The sequence below is a fragment of the Vidua macroura genome, chromosome 3 (assembly GCF_024509145.1).
Source record: "Vidua macroura isolate BioBank_ID:100142 chromosome 3, ASM2450914v1, whole genome shotgun sequence".
NCBI lineage: Eukaryota > Metazoa > Chordata > Aves > Passeriformes > Viduidae > Vidua > Vidua macroura.
The window spans coordinates 8,406,892-8,431,385 of NC_071573.1; the positions used below are offsets into that span (position 1 = coordinate 8,406,892).

General features: G+C 39.9%; 1 protein-coding gene across 1 annotated transcript in view; it reads right to left on the reverse strand.

Annotated features, from left to right (window-relative positions):
* Window positions 1-1,139: 1,139 nt before the first annotated feature.
* SPTLC3 (serine palmitoyltransferase long chain base subunit 3) overlaps window positions 1,140-24,494 on the reverse strand; it is an 85,317-nt gene continuing 61,962 nt past the window's right edge. Inside the window, exons 10-14 of the mRNA XM_053974638.1 lie at window positions 20,048-20,267; window positions 17,833-17,959; window positions 6,387-6,522; window positions 5,279-5,408; window positions 1,140-2,945 (exon numbers count right to left, since the gene is read on the reverse strand). Coding sequence (XP_053830613.1) covers window positions 2,832-2,945; window positions 5,279-5,408; window positions 6,387-6,522; window positions 17,833-17,959; window positions 20,048-20,267 — 727 coding nt within the window. The 3' untranslated portion in view covers window positions 1,140-2,831. The remainder of the gene's footprint in view (window positions 2,946-5,278; window positions 5,409-6,386; window positions 6,523-17,832; window positions 17,960-20,047; window positions 20,268-24,494) is intronic.

Sequence of the window (24,494 nt, forward strand, 5' to 3'; positions counted from 1 at the left end):
GAAAAGCAGGCAGTGAGGCTATGCCCAGAAAGCCAACTGTTGTGCTCAGGTCCACTGCAGCTGCCTGTGTGTTTCCCCCAGCAGAGAACAGCAGAACAGAGAGAATAATAGAAAAAGACAGAAGTGGAAGGGGAAATACAAGATCCTGTGCTAGAGGTGCAAATTCCCTAATGGGTACTCTATCAGATTTTTTCAGACACCAGCTAAAATAGAGTCTTCAAATGCTGATCAACTCTAAATCTTATAAAAATTGAAGTAAGACAGGAAAAACTCCACACGGTCAGAAAAGCAAGTGCCAGACTATAAACCTCATGGGGAAAATCTAGAAGACTGAAGTTCCTGGGAGTTTTATTATTGCATGAGTAGAACAGAGATTTCTCCCTAACTGTTCCCCGAGCCCAGGGGTAGTCAGTCTGTACTTTCTCTAGTGTGTAAGGGATGGAAGAAATCAGAAGAGAGCACATAATAAATCAACTGACAGTCTCTAAAAAAATAGCTGTCCTGTCTCCTTAATATGAGTGAGAGTAATGTTCTGAGGGCAGGAAGAATTTGGCTTTAGACTGAAAACATTCCTCTATTGGAGTAAAGAAAGTGATCACTCTGTAGTTTAATCAATCTCAGACCTCTCTTTGAGGGAAATGGCGTGTTGCCTGCAACAGTACATGTAATAATGTTTGCTGAAATTTAAACTATGGCTGTATACCCCAAAATGGAAGGTCAGAAGTCAACTGAGGATCTGGCCGCAGAAGTTCAGCAACAGAGATCAAACAGCAATATATCAAATCCAGTACTTTTCCTCAAGGAACAGGTTGCAGAAATTTTTCAACCCATCTCCTTTCAGAGTAAGTGCACTCACCCTGCATTTAACAAAGCTGTGCACCACAAACTGCCAGGTTACTCAAAGATGAAGTTCATGTTTCCTAATTTCTCCTTGTCCTGTGCTCGAGTATTTAAATATTTGTACAGTGAGTTTGCTCTTATCCACAAACACAGCTCCCCTGAACCTCTGCAGTGCTTTACAAGTCCGTCTACCACAGTGAAGAATCACATGGCACACCACTTAGTCCTCCCCCAGCCCTTGATAAATATTTCCTAAAGCCAACATTTGGTATTACGGAATGTGTTGTAATCAATTCTTAAAGTTATAGCACCACTGGATTTTTATTAACTTGCACAACAACAACAACAACAACAAAAATCCAACAAAAAATGGGCCCTCATAATCAGTCAGCCTTGTTATATCCTGAAAGCTGCTTTAACAAGCAGGGAGTAATATAGTGTAATTGGTACTCCGCAATTTAATTGTTCTGTTCTTAAATCTAATATTGCAGCTGTGGGTTAAGTTTACACCACAGCTTTCAAGAGAACATGAAAGTGTGGTACATCTGTGCAACAGAAAGCTAAACATCTCTCATCTGATGTGTTTACAATGACATTTGATAGTGTGGAATTGTTTGGAGTTCATTCTTAAAGCTGCAGAACTGCTTTTCAATGCTGGGAAAAAAAAAAAAAAAGGAAAAAGCCTCCAAACTCCTTCCAGCAACTCAGCCCACACAACCCTGATGCTTGTGGCTGCTGGCATTGCAGTCAAACTGTTGGCTGGAACAATTCCTTCAGGTAGCCTTGAGCATTTGTCACTCGGGCAGTGTACAAGGGGACAAGGGCATCTTCTTCTTCAGAAGATATGATAATTATTTGAAAAACAAATGACTCAAAACCCCCCCTGGACAGAACAACCCCTGTCATATATAAAACAGATGAAAATATTTCAAGAAATGTTATTTCATGGATGACTGTATCATGTATAGAAATGGTGAAGTTTTCTGTTTAGCAGGTGGCAGAACTGCTTATGGTATCTTGAACTTCACATTCTGCATTAAGTAACAGCTTCAGCATTATGTACTTGTTAGTGAATTTATGAGGCCCATAAGTAGTTCAAGAAACTTAGGAATGAGCCCACAAATGTCATCTGCAGTTTGTGAACTGTAAGTATCTGACTGTTTTGATCAAGGTTTTTATGGGAAAGTTAAATGTTTATTAAAATTATTTAGTACTACCCCACAAAAAGGGAGCAAGCCTGTGGAAGAACTTAAGTAGTGATAAGATGTGATCGGTTGTAGGTCAAATGAGTTGGCAGAAAAGCATTTCTGTTTATGTTTAAGCCCAAATTTTTATACAATTCAAAGTTTAGAGTGCATTTAGGTGACTGAGAAAAGGTCTGTGGAGAGGAGGAATTTTCCCTTTCCCATAACCTGCTGTCAGAAATACATGATCTCATCAGGCCACTTTTCATGTTCTCAGCATTAGCCTTTTTCTAACACTTTCTGTCCTTGGAGAAATGCATGATAGTGAAACTTAGCTAAAGAAGTCACTTTCTGCTCATTCCTTTGTAGCAGTCCACACTGGCATCTCGATTTATGCTCTTTAACAGATCAGTCTCACTGATGAAGCTCAGCTATATTACACTGGAATCTATTAACTTTTTAAACTTTATTATTTCAGTCACAATTAAGACTATCTGAAGCCTCTTCATAAAAAAGGGCCATATCAAAAGCTGTATGTTAGCAACTGGATCAATGGATGCATTCATTCTGCATCAAAATTACCTTAAGAAGGACAGATCTCCAAGGGAGGCAAATCTGTATCAATATTTCAGTCTCTTGAATACAGAAGTTTGATACAACGTGATGCAACACCTGAGCTTCCCCTCCTTTCAATTAACTGAGAAATAAAAATTGTCCTTAGAAGGGAAGAAATGCATTTGTATTGTTTAGTTTTCAGGTTTTCCGCCCTTTCATAGCATCATAATGTTCTTTTCATGGGTGGAAAACTTAATCTTCAAGTTCAAGTCTAGATTCTTCATACAGTTCGGGATGAGATGACTTGGAATACCGGGAATATTTCAGATGTAGAAAATCACCCAATTCATCCAGAGCATTCAAAACCTGCAAGACCATGATACTTTGTCAATTCTATTGGAAAATAAATGAACTTTTACTAACTTTTACTTTACTGAAGAACAAGAAGATTATAAAAAACATCAATTAAAGTTTAAAGGACAAATGGGCAAATTTTCCATTCAGTCTACATCAGTGAATATCAGTGCAGTTGTAGATGTACAACAGCATTTATGAGAAAGGAATTTACTCCTTCAGTAATGGTTTATTAGTAAGTACATTAATTGAGCACAGATGAAAAAATTACTTTTTCCAAAAGCACAGAGAGGTAACAATCAAGATAAAAAGTTATCTTCGCATGTACAAAGGAAACATGTGAGGCTATACTTCAGTATTCCTCCATAGCTCCCAAAGACTGGAGTTGCCAAAGCATTTTCTTAGGTAGTACTCAGCTCACAGTGCTGAGCAGAGTCAGCATAAATAGTCTGAATAATTTAAGATAATTTTAGTGAATGCCATTATTTTATATATCACGGGGACAAATTTTTGTTCATTAATACTGTAATGCAATTTGCTGAGCTGTGTCCCCAGCTCTCAGTGGATTCAAAAAGTAGCTGAGGAACTCTGTACCACAGGGAAGCAGCTCAGTGTTTTGCAGCATCTGACCCCCATTCAAGAGCAGCCAACTTTTTGGCATCAAAGAAGGAAACAGCAACTTTGATTTTAAGCCTGTTTCTGTTAAGCCACTAAAACAAGCTCATAAACAAAAAGTAATTTAGAACAAAGAGAAGTAATTTAGTAATGGTTTATGCAGAAAGATAGCTTCCAGGTCATTAAGGAAGTTATTCTTGGGAGCTTGCCCTTTCATGGATCTTTTCTCTTTAGTTCTAGGCTGAGATACAAAAGGGAAACGTTTTCATTGTGCTTATTACCTGTTTTTACCCTGGGTTTAGGCACAGTCACAAAGTGTTTTGTCCAAAAAGCTTTCTTTCTGCAAGTAATTAAACTCAGGGCATTTCCATTCCCCATGCTGTAAGAGTGCCACAAGTACTGTGGCAAAAGCACAGCATGTTCAGTGACGACTGGGGAGTATCAGACCTTCCCTGGAATCAGCAAGGTGCAGATAGGAGGAAGTGAATGCACAATGATGGCCCAAAAATGAGGTGGGCTTGACATTTGGGGGTGGGGAGAAAGGAAGAAAATCAAAGCAGCAACCGCAAGAGATAAATCTTCAGATCAACTTCATTGCCTGTTACCAGTTACATTAGCCAAAATCCTCACAGTCAAACAGTGAAAGCTGGTAAGGACCAACAGAAGAAGCTATGCTCTGTTCTACAAAATACCACCTTTATGGTATTGTACCTTGTTAATAACTACTGAACCTTTAAAAGCAGCAGGAATTTTACACTGCACAGATGCAAAGCAGGTTTTTGATGTTGTTTTAAAGCTACCTACACTGGTATGGGAGCTGCTCAGCAGGGCAGGCCTCCAGCCCCCACATCCAGGTATATCTCAGGATGAAAAAGGAGAGTCAGGAGCTCTCTGCAGGCCCTAGTGCTTGTCTGCATGAACCAGTGGCACATTTAACTCAAATGCCTTTCCATGTTCAAGAATTTTTCGCTTTGACCATTAGCACTCGTGCAAAGAGAGGAAAAAGCAAAGCCTGAAATTTATTGTTAATCCTCTTTGTTTCATGCCTCTAAGTTGGCTTATTCTGAGAATGAAAGAACGTATCTCAAGCCAGGCCAAAAACACCTTTGGCAAAAAAAAAGGAAATGAAAAATTTCAAAGCGTTTATTTTAAACATATTTCCATGTTGGAACGGAGGTTTATAATGGAAGTCTCAACACACTCTTTATGGTATTTCTGATATCAGAGAAAGACACAGAACTGAGACTTTCCAGGCAGCACCAATTAAACTTGATTAAGTTCAAACAGTTTCAAAACTGTTTGCAATTTCCACCTGTACCCCCAAGGCTGTCCCATATACTTCTGCAGTTCAAGAAACACATGGAAATATGGAATGGAACTATGGGTATGGAAAACCTGATTTTCAATTATTTCCATATAGTTTCAGGTTTCCTGCTATAGTTTTGACATAGCATTTAACTTTTGTCTTGCTGTGATCTTCATGTAGGTTTTTATTAGTGATGACAGATTTGGTCACTATTAGAAATAGAAGAACATAAGAAGTTAACTGTCTCATAATTTATTTTAGAAAATAAAATGTATAAGGCTCAAATGCCATTAAAGATCAAGTGACAAGGCCACAAAAACAATTGTAAAAATGAATTATTGAGATTCAAAGTAACAGAGGCACAGCTTCTCCCAGCCTCCTTTGCACCTGAAGTTAATTTGGGCAGCACATCTGCTGCACTTACCGTGTCTAACATCTCCCGTGTATGTGCAGCTGACACGCAAAACCGAGCCCTGGATTCTGTGATAGGAGTAGCTGGAAACCCAACCACAACCACCCCGATATTTTTTTCTAACATGCGTCTTGCAAAAGCCCTAAGGAGAGAAAAGGTAGAAGGAGAAAAATCAAAAATTAATTATCCCAAATAAACTGAACACAGACAGAAAACATTCACATATAATGCAACAATAGGTAAAATCCTGTTTTCAATTGATTGAATATTCCTACTGATTTCCATAAAAGCCAAAATTTTACCAGCAGGATTGAGATTCTTTGCTGTTTAGCAGCTCATGAAGCCAAGTGAGTGTCAAATACTAGGAATGTGATGGCACAGAGGGCTCTGCAGGGAGACCATGATTCATTTATGTCAATGAAAGCCTCTGAGTACAAATCAAACCATGTGGGCATTCACAGTTCCAAAGCATGGAAGAGATTGGGCTTGTGGAAGGTATAAATTCTTGGTTCCTGAACACCAATAGGAATAAACCAATCTGTGTGATGATTTATTTGCTCTCACAATTGATCTGCTAGTAAGGAAGGCATGTGTGGCATGTATGAGACCTAAAGCCCACAGCCACCCTAAGCTACCTGCAAATACTCCCTACAGCTCAACACTTAACACTATGCTACTACTGACTTCTGGTCTCTGTGTCCAAGTCAGTGCACAAATGTTGCTTGAGATGAACTAAATGGTAAAACATGCCAAGACATGATCAGATGGGGGGAAAAAAAATCCTTGTAAACCAGTTCATACATCAAAGGCAATGTGTCTCCTTTAAAAATTACAAGTTCAAAACAAAAACAATTAAAATTCAAAATGTTATCAAAAGTATTATTCCAGACCATGTTAAAAAAGGAAAAGAGAAAAATTTTAAAATTCTGATCTCTGGAACATCTCAAAATTAAACCTAGGGGCAAAAAGAAAACAGGACTAAATGATGAATTCAAACTACAGTGTATGTTTCTCCTGGGAAGCACCTAGCACAAAAAACGTCATCTTCTGCAGTGTGTACCAAATAACCCACAAACTTGAATAGTGCTTGTTTTGCCAGCAAGGTTTTTTCAGTACTTACCCTATCTTACCAGGCATATAAAGGAGCAAGGGAACAACAGGAGAATCATCATTGCCATAAATAATGAAGCCCATTTCATGCAGTTTTCGTCTGAAGTACCTTGTGTTTTTCTCCAGCTGACGCACTCTTTGGAGCCCTGAAACAAGCCAGTCAGGAAAAAAGTCAGTGCAAAGATCATAACAGGAGTCTAGTCACAGGCAAGAATCAGGGCTTTGGGTAACAGTTTGGTTGAAATGTAAATGTTGCTATTTGATTGAGAAGAAAAACATGGAATGAGCTAAATGCAACTACATTGATTATTATGGCATTGTAGGACGGATGGCTGATACTCCTGTACTTGTGAGGTGCCTTCCCATGGACAGAAACAGTCCCTGTCTGGGGATAGACATGTGGACAATTCCGTGGACTTTGTTGTGCTAAATAAAGCCTGCTAGAGAAGTAGCGCAGACAGGACATGGAAATCAAGTGTGTTCTTTCTCAATGTGACTGACTATTATCTCTGCATTGTCCCTGGCCTCATTTAGTCATGGATGCACAGATGGGACTCCAGCAAAACTGATAGGAGAGTTGAAAACAATTATTTTTAATAAAGGAAAAATACAAAAAAACAGCAGAGAAAAATGTGCTTGAAAAGACATTTCAGCCATTTCTTTTGCAGTGCCACAAAGGAGGTGGTTTCTGACAAATGCAATTGCTTCCCAACCCATTGCATAAAGAGGCAAGAAACATGCTCTACATTACTGTAGTAGGAGATATAATATGTCTTTTCACCATTCCACCTGCATTATCTCTAATCAGTGATCTGATCTATGTGCTGCTTTTGCACCGCTCTGAGGTGCTGACAGGCATGGTGCCACCTCCTCCATATCCACATGCCTACCCAGTGCCAGCTCAAGTTCACACAGCCAAATTGAGCCAGGTCTGTCATCTGCTCGACCTTGCCAGAAACAAAACTGTCAAGCCACCATTAAGCAGATCGAGCCTCTAAACCTAATCGCTGTTCAGTAGCTTGTGTCTGCCCAGCAGAGGTGGTGAGAATGTGTGGTAATACTGGGATTTAGCAGGACACAGTTACACTCTTAACTTTCATCTTCCTGCTGTTCATCAGCCCTTACTTTCAATATCACTTACATTATGGCACCAGACATGAACATTGAAACCTCCAGTGTAACTAATTTCCTCTTTTCCCCTTGCTTTTCCCTTTGCCTTTGCACAGATACTATGTTTTCACTCTCCATTTATGTTTTCATTTTACTTTACATTTCATTATTCTTCATTTACCACTTTTACATTCTTCATTCTTCATTTACCACTTTCTGCTGTCACCATTCTCTGACTGGACGCCCACTTCCTAATTCCCCATCTTGCTCTGTGCAATCACAGTGGCCAGTAAGGCATTTGTAGCATAAAGCTACAAATTTGTAGCTACATGCTACCTTTGGCAGATTTGTCCTCAGACCACATTCTGCCCCCATCATCTGCTCTGGCTTTTCTTCCTTTTCCCTCTTGGCTTAAGTGGGGATCAGCACACCTACATGAACCTCTTCTACATTAATATTTTTGAACATGTGTAGGTTTGAACAAGACCTACTTCTTCATTTGTTCTGTATTTCCCAGAGTCAAGGTTCTGTCAGTGTTCTGGCTGGGAAATTTATAGGGAAACTGGGACTTGCTTCATAGTGTTCGGTGTTTTGCTTGAACAAATTAAAAGATCTCATAAAAACAGTGCATTTGTAACTTCATGCACAAAACTGCCCACGCAGACAACCTGTTACTTAAAGTCTCAGTCATTCAGTTTAAAGCACTCAGTGGAAGAGATCTGCTGGGTTAGAAAAGGCCACAAATAGTTTAACTATCTCTCTAATGCTGCTAAAGCAAAAACAGCTGTGCCAGAGCAAGGAAAACAAATGAAACAATAAAACATCCTACTACAAAGCTTTCCCATCACTAATAAAAACAATAGTCTGTGGTATTTCCAAAAATATTTTTGGTGTAGTAGATCTCAAAGAAACAGGGGAAAGTATTGAGGAGGAGGAGAAGGGAAGGGGAGAAGATGGTAAGGACAGGGAGTTAGAGAACTACAGAATAATGTGGTTGAAGTCTAAAGAGAAAATTTTTCCCTTTTTAGAAATTGTAAAAATGTTATTAGCACCTCCTTAATTTCCAAGTTATGAGGAGGAGGGTGAAGGAGTAACCTGAACTCAGGGCTCAAAGCCACTGCTGTTTCTTGCTATCTTAACAGCCCCTGAGCTAGTTTCCAAACTCTCAGTTGGAAAGCATTTGAAACTACTAGATTTTCAATTAGGGAAAACTTTTAATAAATGCAGATGTTCTTGACAAGCGCAGTTTAAGACTTGCTGCCTTCTCCTTTCTATTCATGTGTTTACCACAGAGCTGGAAACACAGTGTGAGCCATGCAGGATTCCAGGCTGCACTGTTTGCTATTTATCAAACCATATGTGCAGGACCCAGAGTTGAACAGTTTTGTCTCTACTTATTTTTGGTGCTGAACATTTAGACTCCAGCTAAGGAAACTTTAGAGCTGAAAGAGGAGGTTCAGACAACCCCCCAAAAGTCAAACACCTCTTCCTTTTCTAATCTTCCTTTCCTGATTCTACATCCTCAAACAGTTTGTGATGTGAGATCCCCCCTTTCAAGGCTCCCTGTGGAGCTCATTTCAAGCCAGCCAGTGCTGATGCAAAAGAGCCACTTGGATGTTTTAGCAATATCCCAGAATACTAATTTCATTTGCAGGGATGCATTAAAGAGTCAAATAAAAGATCAGAGCACTCATATATATCTGGAGGGAAAAAAAGCACATTAGGAGATCATTGCTACACCACACTGTATTTGTGGGTGGGTGGCTGGGAGGAACCTATTTCTTTACCAAATGTCAACACTTTCCTTTCTCATGTTAAGTTTCGTGGTCAAAGACCACAGACAGACATCATATACACAGACTTCTTATATGCTGTCCCAATAAGAGCAATAAAACCATTAAAATTTGTAGCTGTATTTCAACACTCTTTTTAATTCTTTTATGGGACCTTCCAATATCAGATAAGGAGGCAGATCTGAGCAAAATGTTTATTTTTGTCTCACTGGTCTGATTTTTCCCCCACACTGCAGATTAAGAGTGATGAATTCAGTTTAGAATCAGGTCTTAATCCAAATTCATTGTGGGAGGTTTAACTAAAAGCACCACATTTTAGAAATAATTTTCTTTGATTCCTGAGCCTGGGATCTTTAATATTTATTGAGTGAAAATCTGCTGAGCAGACCCTTGAGCTAAAAGAATATGACTGCATCTATGTAAGTGTAAGAATTTACCTGTATGGGACTAATTAGAGGATCAGGTCCCTAGATAGTAAATACGTGTTACAAAATTCTTACTTTGCAAAATCCTTGAGGATTTACAGTCTATGTAAAGAGCTTAGAGCACAGCATGCAGTATATCCAGAGAGTTATATCCCATGAAATATGTGAACCAAAACACAGCATATGTTTGGAAAAAACCAGCCTGGACAGGGAATACCAACACTCCTCTATTTAAAACTAAGCACACTAATGCTCCAGAATATTCAGCTAAGGCTGAGAACAACTTTATTAAGTGCTCTATATCTTCTTATTGGCTAAATTAAGAAAGGACAGAAGGAGAGAAAAGTGAACGATAAACAATTTCCAAATTTCACAAGTTATCTGCACGCTCCTGGGAACACACACAGATGGTTTATGGGAATTTTTCTGAAATAAAGGATTAATTTCCTGGATGGTACATGAAAAGCAAATTTACTGCACCAGCAATCCACCTTCTGCTGACAAATTTAGAGTTTTCATTTGGTTGCACCACTTTAAAAATATTTGGTTTACTGCAAAGTTCTAAGGTGTTGGCAATTCTGGGAAAAATGCTGATTACATTTTTATGTGACATTCATCATTGCATACTGCTGGCTTTAGCTCATTAATTTATGCAGGCTTTTAGAAAGCTTTATACCTCAAAATTAATATGGTTTAGTTGAAAGAAAAATACAAAAAGAAGGCAAGAGAGAGATAAATAATAAAATGCAGTAGCTTATAATTTCTTTGAAGCAACAAACTTTTTAAGAGAGCCAGTTGAAGTAACAGACTTGGCAGAAGCTTTGTCACACATTTTCAGGGCACCTGACATCAGGAAGGCATTCTGACTAGATATCTGAGGGCCTGATCTTAGGCTGGCTTTACCTGTCACAGCTCCATGCACTTCAATAGAACTTTGCTGTTCATGCCAGCTGAGGACCTTATCCTGGCAGCAAAAGAGGCAGTAAAACTATCAGCCCTCTAAAACAAAACTTGGTTTTCCTCTTCCAGGGATGTCTGCTTTTGCCTCCTGCAAAAATGCTCATAAGCAGAGAAGTTGCCTGCGTCCAATTCCTGCACAAACATTCCAACTTTGAACTCTTCCTGTTGGCTCCTACCCTTGGAAGTTGTGACTCAATCTATTGAAAAGAGGAATAAGCAACCTGTAGCCTTTCATATCAAGATCTCAGGTGTAGGAGGTGAAGGAGAGATATTTTCCCTGAACCCCCGCCAGGAAAGATAACCCCACACCGTACTGGTTTTTGGCATGCAGTGGACTTTTCAAGACACAAATCCACCTGCTTTAATCTTCTCCAGCTGTTGTTTCATAGTGTCTTTCTAGATAATTAGTTACACAATTGAGCTTGTACATACTAGTGTCAGTGTTCCTTGGACGGAGCACTCAACTCCCTGCCTTCCTCCACTAACAACTAGATAGGAAAAAGCAATCTTCCATAGGCTGAAAAAAACTGGAAAACAATAGCTCTTTCCCACTAAACTACTGTAGTGGACAGATTTCCTTTTTTTCCTCTGGTTCCATTATAAGAGTAACACACATGTACTGCCATGTGCATTAAATCACAAATAGAATGCTATAAAACCAGGGTGCCTAAAGGAAATGTGTTCTCATATAAAACAATCTTCATAAAAAGTAACTTTGCTACAAACTGGGGAAAAGTGAAGACATTTACTTCTACTATCTAATGCTAACTAGAAATCTAGTCATTTCAACTCAATTCAGCTGCTAAATAATCCCTTAAAGACTTATTTTAACTGTGAACTGCTGTAGAGCTCTTTTCAGAGAAGATTAAGGGAAGAAAAATAGCATTTTCAATTGAAGCAGAAAGGAGAAAAACTGTAAAGATTTGGTAATTTTTACTTTATTTCTCGAATGAGTCAGATCTGCCTACCCAGCACCTTATCTATATTCAAATATACAGTGCAGGGATAGAGCAGCCAGCCTTGGCTGAGCCCTATTTACTCCCAGAACAGGTGATTTATCATAGAGTGGGTCCATCCCACCGCTGAAAATCAGCCAGTGCACAACGCACTCCATCTGCATCCCATCAGGTGTTTCTGAGGTGCCAGGGATCCAAATGCTGCTAGGATCAGCAGTGGCTTGGTGCTCGGGAGGCTGAGAACAGTGCTGGACTCCTCGGGCACTGCAGTGCCAGCAGCATCTGCAGCAGAGGGATCCTCACTCCCTTCCAGCAAGAAAGACACCCTGGAAAGGGGACTGTGTCATGGAGCTGCCTGCTGCTGTCCCTGGGGAAAGCACAGCTTTCACTGCTGGGGGACTGGCTACAGGTGACAGCCAAGTCTGACATTCCTCCTCTGCCTGCAGTTGCTGCTTCTGTCAGGATGCAGGGAACATCAATCCATGGGCAGGGTCTACTAGAGGATTACAGTACTGGTTTAACTTTGAATATGAAATAACTTTGAATATGAAAAAAAGGAACTGCAAATGAGATAGAATTTGATTAATCCTCAGAGAGGTTGCAAATCACTGCAAACACTCTTAGTCCAAAGCCCCTGATTGTTCAGATCAACAGACCCTCCATGGACACATTTGATGTCCTGTGGCAGGTGGATCACATGGCAGGTGTCTGCACTAAGACAGCATGTCTCCCTCATTTTGAGCAAAGATGTCGGAATTTAGCTCTTGTTTCATCATCCACTGCTGGGAGAACATCTGTGATGTTCACCTTAGACAAACAATAATTGTGGCAGCGTATTATCATCATTAATATCTTCACTGTTGTCATGACTGGGAGCCCTAGTCATGGAGCCAATGCTGTGCAAACAGAGAATAAATGTGCTTAAGGGCTTGAATTGTAACCACGTACTTATTGGGAATATTAAATTAAGCCAGGGTTCAAGCATTCTGCTTGCTAAGGACCTAAGAGAAGCAATCCCCACCGAATGAAGCAGCAAAATAAGAATTTGAAAAAGGCTTTATTTAGTATGACTCATTCTGCAAGCTGTTTTGAGCAGGTCCAAGGGGTCCATCACTAAGTCACTTGCAGATCTAAAGCTTACAGCAATAGTTTCATGATCAGTCCAGTCTGGCACAGATTTATTTTGCTGCAAAATGGATTGTTCCTCTCGGCTCCAGTTGCTCAAGTCCCAACACTGGGACTCATGGAGCCATATGGCAGATTGGCTCTGGGAACCAGTTTGGGTGTAGGCTAACTATTTTGTGGGAGGGTTGATTATTTTTCAGATACATCAGTGCTCTGATTCAGTTCATTGCATGGCTGCATGAACACTCATGCTGGCATAGGGAGAAGGGGCATGAGAAAGGGGATAGGCAGGGGGAGGAGAAACTGAGGACAGGGCTGCACTTCCTTGCACCAGTGTTGGTTTATGTCAGGTCATAGCGATGCGGAACTAAGGTTTCTGAATCTATAGACGATCCTGATAGAGCAAAACTAATGTTTTCAAAAGACTGTTGAGGACAGATAGCAGAGGAAGATGGAAACTGATTTTAAGGAGCTGATCCTCCAGTTATATAAAAAATCGGAGACTGATGAAAATATCTTTAAAAGGAACCTTTTAAAAACAATTTCTTTAATACCAAACCAAAACAGAAAGTAGCATTCTGCCGTTTCTCACAGTCTAAATGAGCTCAAATGCAAGAACTCAAGTTTGCTAAAAACACAAATGAAAACAAGTAGTTTCAAAAAGATAAACCAATCAGCACAAATGGCAAAGTAAATGAACATTTTAAAGAAACACAATCTAAACAACTTCGGGAATTATCTTTTAACAAAACATCTTTTATTAATAGATTCCAGAGGACAAGTTTTTAAATGTTTCAGCATCCCATAAAAACATAAAAAATGCCCACTTCTGTTAGTGAATTATTGTTTGCCATGCATTAAACAGAAGAAATGTTTCCTTTACAAATGATGCAATTTGCTTTTTACACCAGTATAATCTATTATTAGTCATCAAAAAAATTGCTTTGGACTTCCCAGGAGTTTTAACTCCGTCTGCCTAGTGGTTCTATTTTATACCTATCAAATTTAAGTGTAAAAATATGCTTTGAGTATTCTCATGCAGAAAGTGAGGAGGAAGAAAAGGTCTCAGGTCACAGCTGGAGGGGCTGTGTGGCATGCAAGTAAGTGTACTTGCAAATTTGTGTGGGGTCCAACCACTCTGAGTCAACTCCAGTGTCATCATGGGATAAAACCACTAAGGCAGCTGCTGAGTTTCCTGAGGTATCTCCAGTGGTGTAATGAGAAAGCCACGAGGAAAACACATAAAGAATGTCTATATTATGAATTATAAAGAGTAAATGCCATGGGAACTTCTGCTTCCCATATTTCCTAATAAATGAGCAGAGACACATTTGAGATGAAAAGGCCACAAAGGCTTAAGAGGGATAAAATGATTTTTTAAAAAAATAGACTACATGAGCTGAACTGCGGAACTTGCTGCCTTATGACATTACAAGAGGAAATACAGCTGCCAGAAGTTCATACACTTTTGAACAACTCTATTATAGGAACTATGAAGGTGTCTATGGTGTTATGGTACTAAGAACAAATGTGTTTTGTTCTACAAGACATCGATTTTCAGAGTTCTGTAAAACATGGCACTGAGAAAAACAGGTCTTTTACTCCATTAAAGATTTGATTTCACATTTGCATATTTTGTAGTCAGTTTCTGATTCTTTGGATATAGTTGCTCAAAAAGTACTAGTAGTATTGATCTCAACCTGTTCCTCTTTCCCTGGCAGGAACAATGCTGTGTATCAGTTTTGAGGGAGCTATTACATTCTCCTAATTTAGCATTTCTCACCCTTCATTTTCTCGAGTCACCACAGAAAAAAAACCAAAATAAATGAAACTGTAATAGCTGGCTGTGGGTTCTGTAATATCCTCCCAGTAACATTATCATGACATTGATGTCTCACAACTATCATAAATATTGATGTGGGATATACCCACATGTTTATGCCTTTCAGCGTGGAACAGACACCGGCTGTGGTTAATTTCCAGCTGAAGAGTTTAGGTTTCACAGAATTACTCTGAAGGTGCTAACTTGTTCCTTCCTTGTGATGAAGCAGTACTCACTGGGCCCATAAACATCTATTAATATCCTGCAGTCATGCATCCCCTATACTGATCCTATCTTGGAAATGCCTATCTTGATTCCTTTTCCAAACAACCATATTCTTACTAACTGAAAATAAAAGAAGAAAATGTGGAATCAATTGGATATACATCAGGATACACAAGCAGTATCTGCACCTCTGGGCTCTGGCATCACCCACTATATAATTGGATCTGTGGTAGTCTTTTCTAAATCAAATTAGACTCTTTTCTTAACAAATTAGTTAGATGTTCCCTGTATCCTGACAGCAAGAAATTCAAGGGATTTTAATAGTCTTATATCTGGGAAAATAAAGAAGACAAAAAAAAAAGGATTTTTCTGAGTGGCAACTTAAATGACCAAGTCAGTCTTCCTTCTCTTAGTTGTCTATTAATATGCCAAGAAGTCACAAAGTTGAGACTTAAGAACATGCTGGGTTAACACAATTTTGTCCCCTTATTTCATCTTCTTTCCAACAAACACCCTCTAATTCACATGGAACTTTTTAGCAAACTCTAATTTCATTATTTTCTAAAACATTCCCAGTGATTTTTGCAAGGCTGACTCCCCTAGAGAAATGACCTCTGGAAGATAAGCCCTTGGTGGACATCTCCTTATAAAGGATTCTCCAAATTGACTGGTGGGAGGAGAATGCTATTTGAAATAAATTGCAAAATAAACTCCTTCTATGGATCTGAGAGGCTTCCAGAGAACACATGGTCGACACTGCCCTGCGGCAGCTTCGGTTTACTTGAAACTTCTCTGCTCCACAGCTCATGCTCTCACAAGAATGACTCTCAGGACCAAACAGTGGACCAAAAGAACTCTGCCAAGGTCATTGTCCTTGGAATGAAAAATATCTAAGGAGAGACAGCACTGTCTCCTTTCTGTTCCTTGCTCCTTTCTAAGCCACCACCTTCCTCTCTCCAAAGCCAAAGCAACGCATTGTATGTAGTGTGGTCTAGCATAGCATTTTTTTCCCGTATTTTGGCTTGTGGGGTTTTTTTGTAGACCACAAGACAGCCCAATGAAGGGAGGCCCACATGAAAGAAAACCCAAAGACTAAAATAATGAGTCTGGCTCAGAAGAACAAGAAACATTTTTACACATCACAGCCAGCTTGCTAGCCTTTGTGCAATGGTCTAAGTTGTGATATATGATTTATTCATTTGTTTTTCTACTCATTTGCATTTCATATTACAAGACAATTTAAAAAAATGACAGAGTACTAATTTACTTCATAACGGATTTGCAGAAGACTTAATAACCTCTTATTTTGTGCAGAAATCCAAACATTGTCTCATTAAACAGCACTGCTTGTTGAAGGGAAAGTGCTTCAAACTCTTAGACCTAAGACAGACACACACATCCTAAAATACTCCATCTTGAACCCAGTTCTCCTTTTATCCTGCACTGAACTGCATGCAGAATCACGCTAGCTGAAGAGCATTTTTAAGAGGCTTTGAAGGACTGGAAATGCTCTGCATGTTTCGTGTTTTACACGCAGCAGCTGGGAGCGCCTGAGTCAGCGGGTCCCGGGCAGGCTCAGTGTCAGACCGCCCTCTCACGGCAAGCACCAGGGCAGGAGCGGCGGCCGGTGCCACAGCCCCAGGCTACGAGAAAGATGTCAGAGACGGTCTCTTATCCCGACCATATGTAGGCATCAGCACATGCAACCGGGACCTTCCAAATTTCAAGCTGGAAGCAGTTTTTATGCTCTGGCTTCTCTGCCAAAATGACAAAAGTATCGCTTTCTCATTGTCTGCGCATCACGCTGGAGTTTTGCTGCCTTTTGTCCTGCACTCAGCAGAATTTGGCACAGGGACTGGACTCTCCATCCCTCCTTCTGTACTCTAGGTCTTGTAAATTCTGGCCTCATCAAAGCACTGCGATGAATGTCCTAATAGCCTTGTATCTATCATGGCTTGAAACAGCCCTCTAGGGCACTGCAACAGAACAGTGCACAGCAGTGTCTTACCTGCTCTCATCTACCCTTTCTCTTCCATTCCCACCTTATCCCAGTCATATCTATCAAGGAGGACTAATACAGAATTAATTCTCTTAGTCTCAGACAAAGTAAGAGAAAATAGCACTGCTGGACCAGTATAAAAGAGATTGCAGTTCACAGCAGAATCTGTATCTTCAGCTGCACGTTAAAGAATATCATGACTCTCCAGCATTTCTGAAAGAAAACTACACAAATTCAATCACTTTTTCTCCCTATTGGGATTTAAGTCCTAGACTATCGAACACATATCAGCATTGCTTTGAAACAGTAACAGATAGGTATGTCACAGTTGTTTTGTTACTTGTTGTATAGAAAACATATTACACAGAAGATAAAACATCACACAGAGGATAAAGCATGTCACAAGAGGATTGGACAGTAGCTGCATCTGCAACTTCAAGAGATGAATAGAAATACACCTAATTTTTCATAAGGACACCAAGTAGTCAATTCTTTTGGGACAAAATGTAGTACAAAACTAGGCTCAGGAAACCATAATTGATGCCTGAGTGAGGTAGGAATTATTATAATCATCTTCTCATACTATTATTTAACATACAATACCTGTTCTGAAATGTTGCACCATGCTTGAGTTGCTTGCCATTTTGAAGGTTTACACTTACAAAGAAGCTAAACTGACAGCATCTAGTCCATAAATGAAGTCATATCCTTATGAAATCTGCTACAAAGTCAGACCATATACTCCAAGGGAAATCTATGTATTTCAATTTGTTGCTGCAAAGCAGGATGGGCTGGCAACTATACAGCCAGAACTCCAAAATATTTCTATCTCTATTGTATGTGGATGAGTATGGAAAAAACCTCAGGGTTGGCAGTACTTAGAAGTATGATGATTTGGATATTAATTTTACAATAAGAAGGATTTCTTTTGCACTGCTATTGCAATACTTCTTTGCTGCTGGATGATGTTTTGCTCGTGCATGTACCCAGAGAGACACTCTGGTAGCAGCTGAAATAAATGAAGGAAGGAAGGAGGCTTACCTTGTGTTGTCCCGTCCAGTCCCATGAGACATCTCATTGCCCTGATGATTTGCTCTGCTACGGGGGGACACATAGATGTGGCGTACACAGCACTATGAGAATGAGTTCGTAAAAAGTCCACAAGGTCCTTACACAAGCAAAACAAAGCATGAATGAGCTTTGAGCTGGCCAAACAGCAGATCTCCCTCTTAACTACTGCAGGAGTGGGAATGTGCAAAAGGAAGAGGCTGTTTCACCAGCTACTGGATTGCATTCTTGGCTGTCATTGTTAATACACGGCCTGAAGAAACATCAGGCAGGTCCATTTACTATATAAGTGGGACAATTACAGCTGAAACAGGAGTCTGGAATAGAATAATGTTTACTTCTGTGCTCAGACTTATTATAAAGGAGCCAAAATAATTTCAAGACCAATGAACAGCCGCACTTAAAATAATGCTGCTCAGTTCCCCTCTGGTAATGTTACAAAGGCGATATGACATCAGTATACGTCTTCTGCTATGTGACCTAGCCCAGGAAAAGCAGCCTCACTGTGATCTATCTTTGTCCATAAGCACATAAATTTTCAATCAAAACTTTCAATCAGTGTGGCAGGTATGGTCATGTCAGAGTTAGTATAATTAATTTTAACATTTCCTAAGAACACAATCTGTCCTCTTAGAAAAGCCATTGATATACTGTAGGCATGTCTAAAACAATAGTAACTCTCCTGAATTCAGGCATGCAGTAGGAATTCAGATCTTACTAAAATCATCATTATTATAACAACTTATATCTCCTAGTGCAAAATATCAGAGTTACAGTTACCATACTAAAAGTTGAGTGCATGTTAGTGAGAAAGGGATGAGGCCTGCTTGGAAATTGATTTTGATAAAAAAATATAATCAGAAAAGAAAATCCAGTGATGAGTCTATGCAGTAACTCCAGTGCTGAGGATAAAGATTTACCTAACTTTACACAGGCTGTGCATGGCCATATTGCAATTGTATTCCTAAGGGTTTGGCTAAAAGCTAAGAAGGCTTCTGGGCTCCAGCTGATGCAGAATAAACAGCACCATTGTGAGTTTTTGGCTACAGAAAGGAACGTTAGAGGCTGAATGGGTGACCAGCTTTCCAAGGCTGAGAAGCCTGAGGCAATACTTAGTGATACACATAGGTGTGAAAAGAGTGACCTGTTTTCACTAAAAAAAAACTCCCAAGGATTAGAGGATATATTACATGAGACTACTTTTCACAGGTCTATACTTTCTAGCTACATTACCCACTTTATTTTTGGTAAGGAATAAATGTACAGATACAAATTCAGGAAGCCAAGAAAGCAAAGCAAATTGATTCTTGATATATTATGACACTTGGTTTTAAGATCTCCAGGGGCAAACCCAAAAAAGACAGTAATAAATACACAGTATATACTTTCTTATAGCTCTTTTATTCTACTGTAGGGCTACCCTTATTAATGTTATCCTGACAACAACCATATGGGCTGAATAAACAGGCTTCCCACTCATTCAGCAGACTGCTAAAAAACTGCATTCAGATGGGTATGAAAAGAGAAAATAATCAGCAACCATTTGATCTCTCTGTCAAGCAACAAAACCAATGACATTTCACAATGGTGCTGATTATGCTTTCTCTTCTACACCCCCAGTTAAAGCAAGCTCAGCTCTACTTTTGTTGACATCTGTTGTTGGCAAGAGATTGTTAATGTATGCGGAGCAACTGAGGACACAGAATTTACTATTGCAAAAGGCCCCCAGTAACCTCTTTCTCCATTCTCCTAAAAAATGCAACTATGTCAATTCACAACTCTTTAGGAATTTTATTATCAGTGGATGAAACTGTGGTTTTAGTCTCTCAATATTGCTTCACATACTGTTTACAAATGTGAAACAAAGTAATGAGCAATCCACATGCAAATTAATGTAGTGAACTATATTAGCCAACCACAACATGTCCAAACATTTCCAAGACAAACAACAATCATCAGAGTGGCACAGAATAATCCAACTCAAGCAAATTACATAATATGAACATGAGACAAAAATAAGAAAGTCTGACTGTTTGATGTGCATTTGGGATCCAAGCAAAAATGATGCTAACTTTAGAACAGTGCTTGTGTTAAGCAGTCTGTTCAAAAAGATACTGAAATATATCATACATCATACAAAAGCAGTTCCCACACCCTTGATGTGAAATTGTTTATGATTTCCTCTTACCTTTTTGCCAGCTATGTATCCTCCAGCTGCACCAAAGCTCTTTGTGAACGTTCCCATTAATATGTCAACATCATTGGGACTCATTCCGAAGTATTCCACAACTCCTCGGCCCGTTGCTCCCACTGCACCAATGCTGTGAGCTTCGTCCAAGTAGAGGTATGCTTTGTATTTGTTCTTCAAGGAGACTATCTCTGGCAGACGCACGATGGACCCTTCCATGCTGCACATGGAGAGAATCAGGGGTGAACAACAAACCCTGTACTCTTTCCCATACTGGCAGAAAATATAGTCATTAATTGCCTTAGTCCACCAAAGTTCTTCTGGAATCTCAATTTTTACTTACAAGCCAAAAAAAACCCTCACAACCCATTCCCACTTGTAGGTGAGTACAAAACAGTTAAACAGTTTTAGAATTCAAACCTTGAAAACCAGTCAAAAAGTCTTTGAATGTTTGTAAATTGTCAACATGTCAGAGGAAAGAAGGAAAGGTGTAAAGCAAGGCGGAGATACTTACCCTAAGCAGCACACTACAGTTCATCTCTACAAAACAAATATTATAAAGAACAGTTATAATTCAGTCTGGTCCTTGCTTACTTCATCGTCAGCTACTGTGGCAAAATTTGGGCATAACAGCTCTAGAGCAAACTCATCTGGTGCAGAGGAGTTGGGTCCAACATACACTGGAGATGGGCCATGTGAAACCCACAGCTGGTGCCATAAACTCTAAGCATTCCCAGACTTCACAGAATCAGGGCTTAAAACAGGCAGCTGAAATCCAGTCTTGCCAATTTTTGCTTTGATATGAACTTTTTAGGAAATATAGCCTGCTACAAAGTAGTCAAAAGTAAAAAAAGTTTCCATTCCTTTTCTTTTTACTTTCTTACAGCCATGCAGAAAAACTAAATATTCAGAACTGGCACAGGTTGCCCAGAGAAGCTGTGGATGCCCCACACCTGGCAGTGTTCTAAGCCAGGTTGGATGCGGCTCTGAGCAACCTGGTTTAGTGGAAGATATCCCTGTCCATGACAGGGGGGGTTGGAACAAGATGAGCTTTCAGGCCCCTTCCAACTCAGACCATTCCATGATTCTGTGATTAATGGTGTACTAAGATTTATAGAAATGAGAAGAGAGGCTCTTTTGCACTGTTGGTGGTCATGTCAGTAAATGGGAAGGCACAGAGGTGTCCAGCAAAATGAAAGCGCAGGGAGATAAAGAAGAAATGCTCTCTGATCCCATGAAGATGACATATGCAGAATACTGCTGTGAAGACTTGTATCTTGAAAACCTTTGTGAGATAACTACAGCTATGCTTTGATATGCTCAGATGCACTCAGTATTCATTTCATAATGAGTTAATAGTGTCCTCTTCCACTAGCTCTAATAAGCAGGTCTTTAAAAGCTAAAAACTTCTTATGAAACACAAATTCAGTGTGCCATGGGCCAGGAAAACCAGGGCTCTGCAGCTAAGGCCTACAGCTAAGGCGTATCCACTTGCAAATGCAACAAGTTTCAGATGACCAGAAAGATGGACTTTGGTCCCAAATAGCAAGTACAAAAGAGAAGTGCAATCAGTAGTGTCTTGGAAATTTTTGGACCCTGGACCCCAATGGCTTTCACAGGCTGCTTTGTTGCCACTTGCACTGTGTAGCTGGAAGTTTGGCACCACAAAATGAGCACGATGTGTTTTTAGCACTCTGGAAATTTCTTGCAATTTTAGTCCTTCTTCATCTTTTGGTCTCCTGAGTAAACTTGGAAACTGGTCTCCAGTTTTGAAGGAGACCTGCCCAAAGACAAGTCTCCATTAGTGTAACAGCGTGGGGGAGTAGCCATGGACAAGGGTTGCCTGTGCTGTTCACACTAGGAGAGAGTCTGGCTGTGTGTGCCTGGAGGCATATTTTTGGCTGTTGGTGACTGCTGGCAATCATGTCCTTCTGTCTTGCCCAGCCATAAAAGAGGCAGCTGTAGGACTGTGTGTTGGCACCATGGCCCCTTGCAGCAAAGAAGGGTGGGCTTGCAAGCTCCTGAGGACTGGGCTTTCTCACTTTTCCCAAATGGCACTTGGCAGCTGGGGGAGAAGCAACTTAAACCACCACAGCTATTTTCCTAGTGAATACAAGGGCAGGGCCCACAGTCCTCACATAGCCCAGAGTCAAAGCATTAGTCAGCTAAAATGACACTGAGCCACTGGATGTGCTTGGACGTGCACCATCATATGTGCTGGGCTTGGCAGCTTTCAGCTGTGCCTGGTCGGTCTGCAGGGAGAGCCAAGGAGCACCTCTGCAAACTGCAATCCCACCCTCCACCCTCCTGCAACGCTTGGGCACAACAGCCAGGCAGAGAAGGACAATAATAATTTTTCCACATTTATATGTGTCATCATTAGGCTTAGTGGCTATTGGAGATTCAGGCAGGAGAGACAGCATTTAACTTCAAAAAGAGTAAAAACCGGTAAATTAAAAATGCTGGGTATTTGTGTAATGGAAGGAAAGTTGTGCTGAATCCCAGAATACATGAAGCTGGTACATGGCTGATGCAAGATTTAACCATTTAGAAGATTTAATGAAAACTTTTTTTTTCTCATATGAGTAGATTTCTCTTGGAACTCTAAGCTGCTTAGCAAAACGAGACACTTGTATTCAGTTTCAGTTTTGATCTCCTGCTCTTGAAAGATGCTGGTTGACATAAATGCAACAGTTGACAGAGGTCTTAATGTGGCCTTGAAGCATCCATGGAACAGATAAAGTGCTGCTGTAGTCGTGTTCGTGTTCTGTGCTGCCATTCCAACAGGTCTCAGCCATCCTGATGACAGAGATGAGAACTGTTTTGCTGCCAGCTCTGGTCTTGGTCTCTCTTTTGATCCTGGGAGATGGTTAGTGATATGCACATCACTCTCTCTAGAATTGCTTCAAGATAAAAGCTCACATGACCCCTTGAGTAGCCCAAATGGAAAGTTTACTAAATCCTCCAGTAAATATTTATGTCAAGTGAGCTTAAATTAAAGAGCCAGAAGTGAACTGTACTGGTTCGGTCTCACCCTGGCTGGGCCTCATAGTTTTGTGTATTGATCTGTTTCCAGATCTGCTCAAGCACACAGGGCATATAAAAAAACCCCAGATGCAGATGAACTAAAGCTGGCTCTGCCCAGGCCAGGTGTTCTCATTATGTGGTATGACATCCTGTCTGGTAGCACAAATTCCTAGCTTGGTGGCAGGGATGGAAAGCTTCTAGATTGCAGCTGACCCTCATCTCCCTTGTGTGGTGGACAGGCACAAAAACTTGGGTCAGTACACACTCATTTTGAACGTACTTCCAGATGTGAGGAGATAATCCTAAATTTTTAGAACACTCCACTTTGAAACTTGATTCAATCTCCACCAAAGCACTGATGTTCTCCCCGATGCTGTTGAATTGTGGATCCAGGTGCTTTGAGAGACAGGAGGTGTGTGCTTGTAATGGTCACTTCACTTGGAATACAGGCTTGCCCTTGACATGATATTGATGGTTTTTTTGCCCAGTTTATCTTGAAACTTCTTGGGAAAAGGGGTTTCTACATTCTACTATGGTACCACATCCTTTTTTTTTTTTTTCCTGTCAAGAAAACTAATTTACAAATATTCCACCTCTTATCTACTTCATCTCTAAACATGCCCTAGAGTACCACTATCTTTTCAACATTTGAAGAGCTTATCTGTTCTTCTTTCAGGCTAGTTTGTAATTGGGAAAAATCCCTCCTTTCCTGGCCTCCTACTCACAAGACATATACATTCCACTTTAACAGTTACTTTAGGTACTGTTTTCTTACATAAACCTTGGACATTCATACAACAATCTCTGTTTTGTAGTTTAGAGTAATAATTTTAAGAAAATGTTTCAACTCTGCCCTCAAATACAACTCCATTTCAACACTGAAATTATAGAAATTTTAACCTTTAATGCTGGTCCTTGGCCAAAGATATTAAATGCTACCTCATTTTTTTCCTGGAAGACCAGTCACCTAATCCCAGGAAATAAAAAATAACCCTGCTAAATTTCCTACACTATTGGCATTGAATCCCAAGGAACTTCTAATGCATATGAAAAGGCATTGGACAATATCTAACTGATCAGAGCTATTTTCTTAGCTGGAAGGGAAAATACACAAATTGAATTAAAAGTAAGGAAAAAACAAATGAAAACCAATCTGTTTCAACCAATTTCTGATGCTCCATAACTTCTGCCCTGAGCCTTGGCCTATCCGACTCCTAAGTAAATATGCATGGAAGAGAGCAGAAGCCTACCACAAACCATTTAAGAATACAGTAACTGATTAATCCTGAACTGGAAATGGTAGAAGCCAAGGAAAACATTAGCTGGAATTCAAATAATAAAAATAATATTTAGCAAGTCAGTTTAACTTGTGCCCTGGTTACTGCCAAAACTTGTTCATGCTTTTTGGAGTCAAGATTGA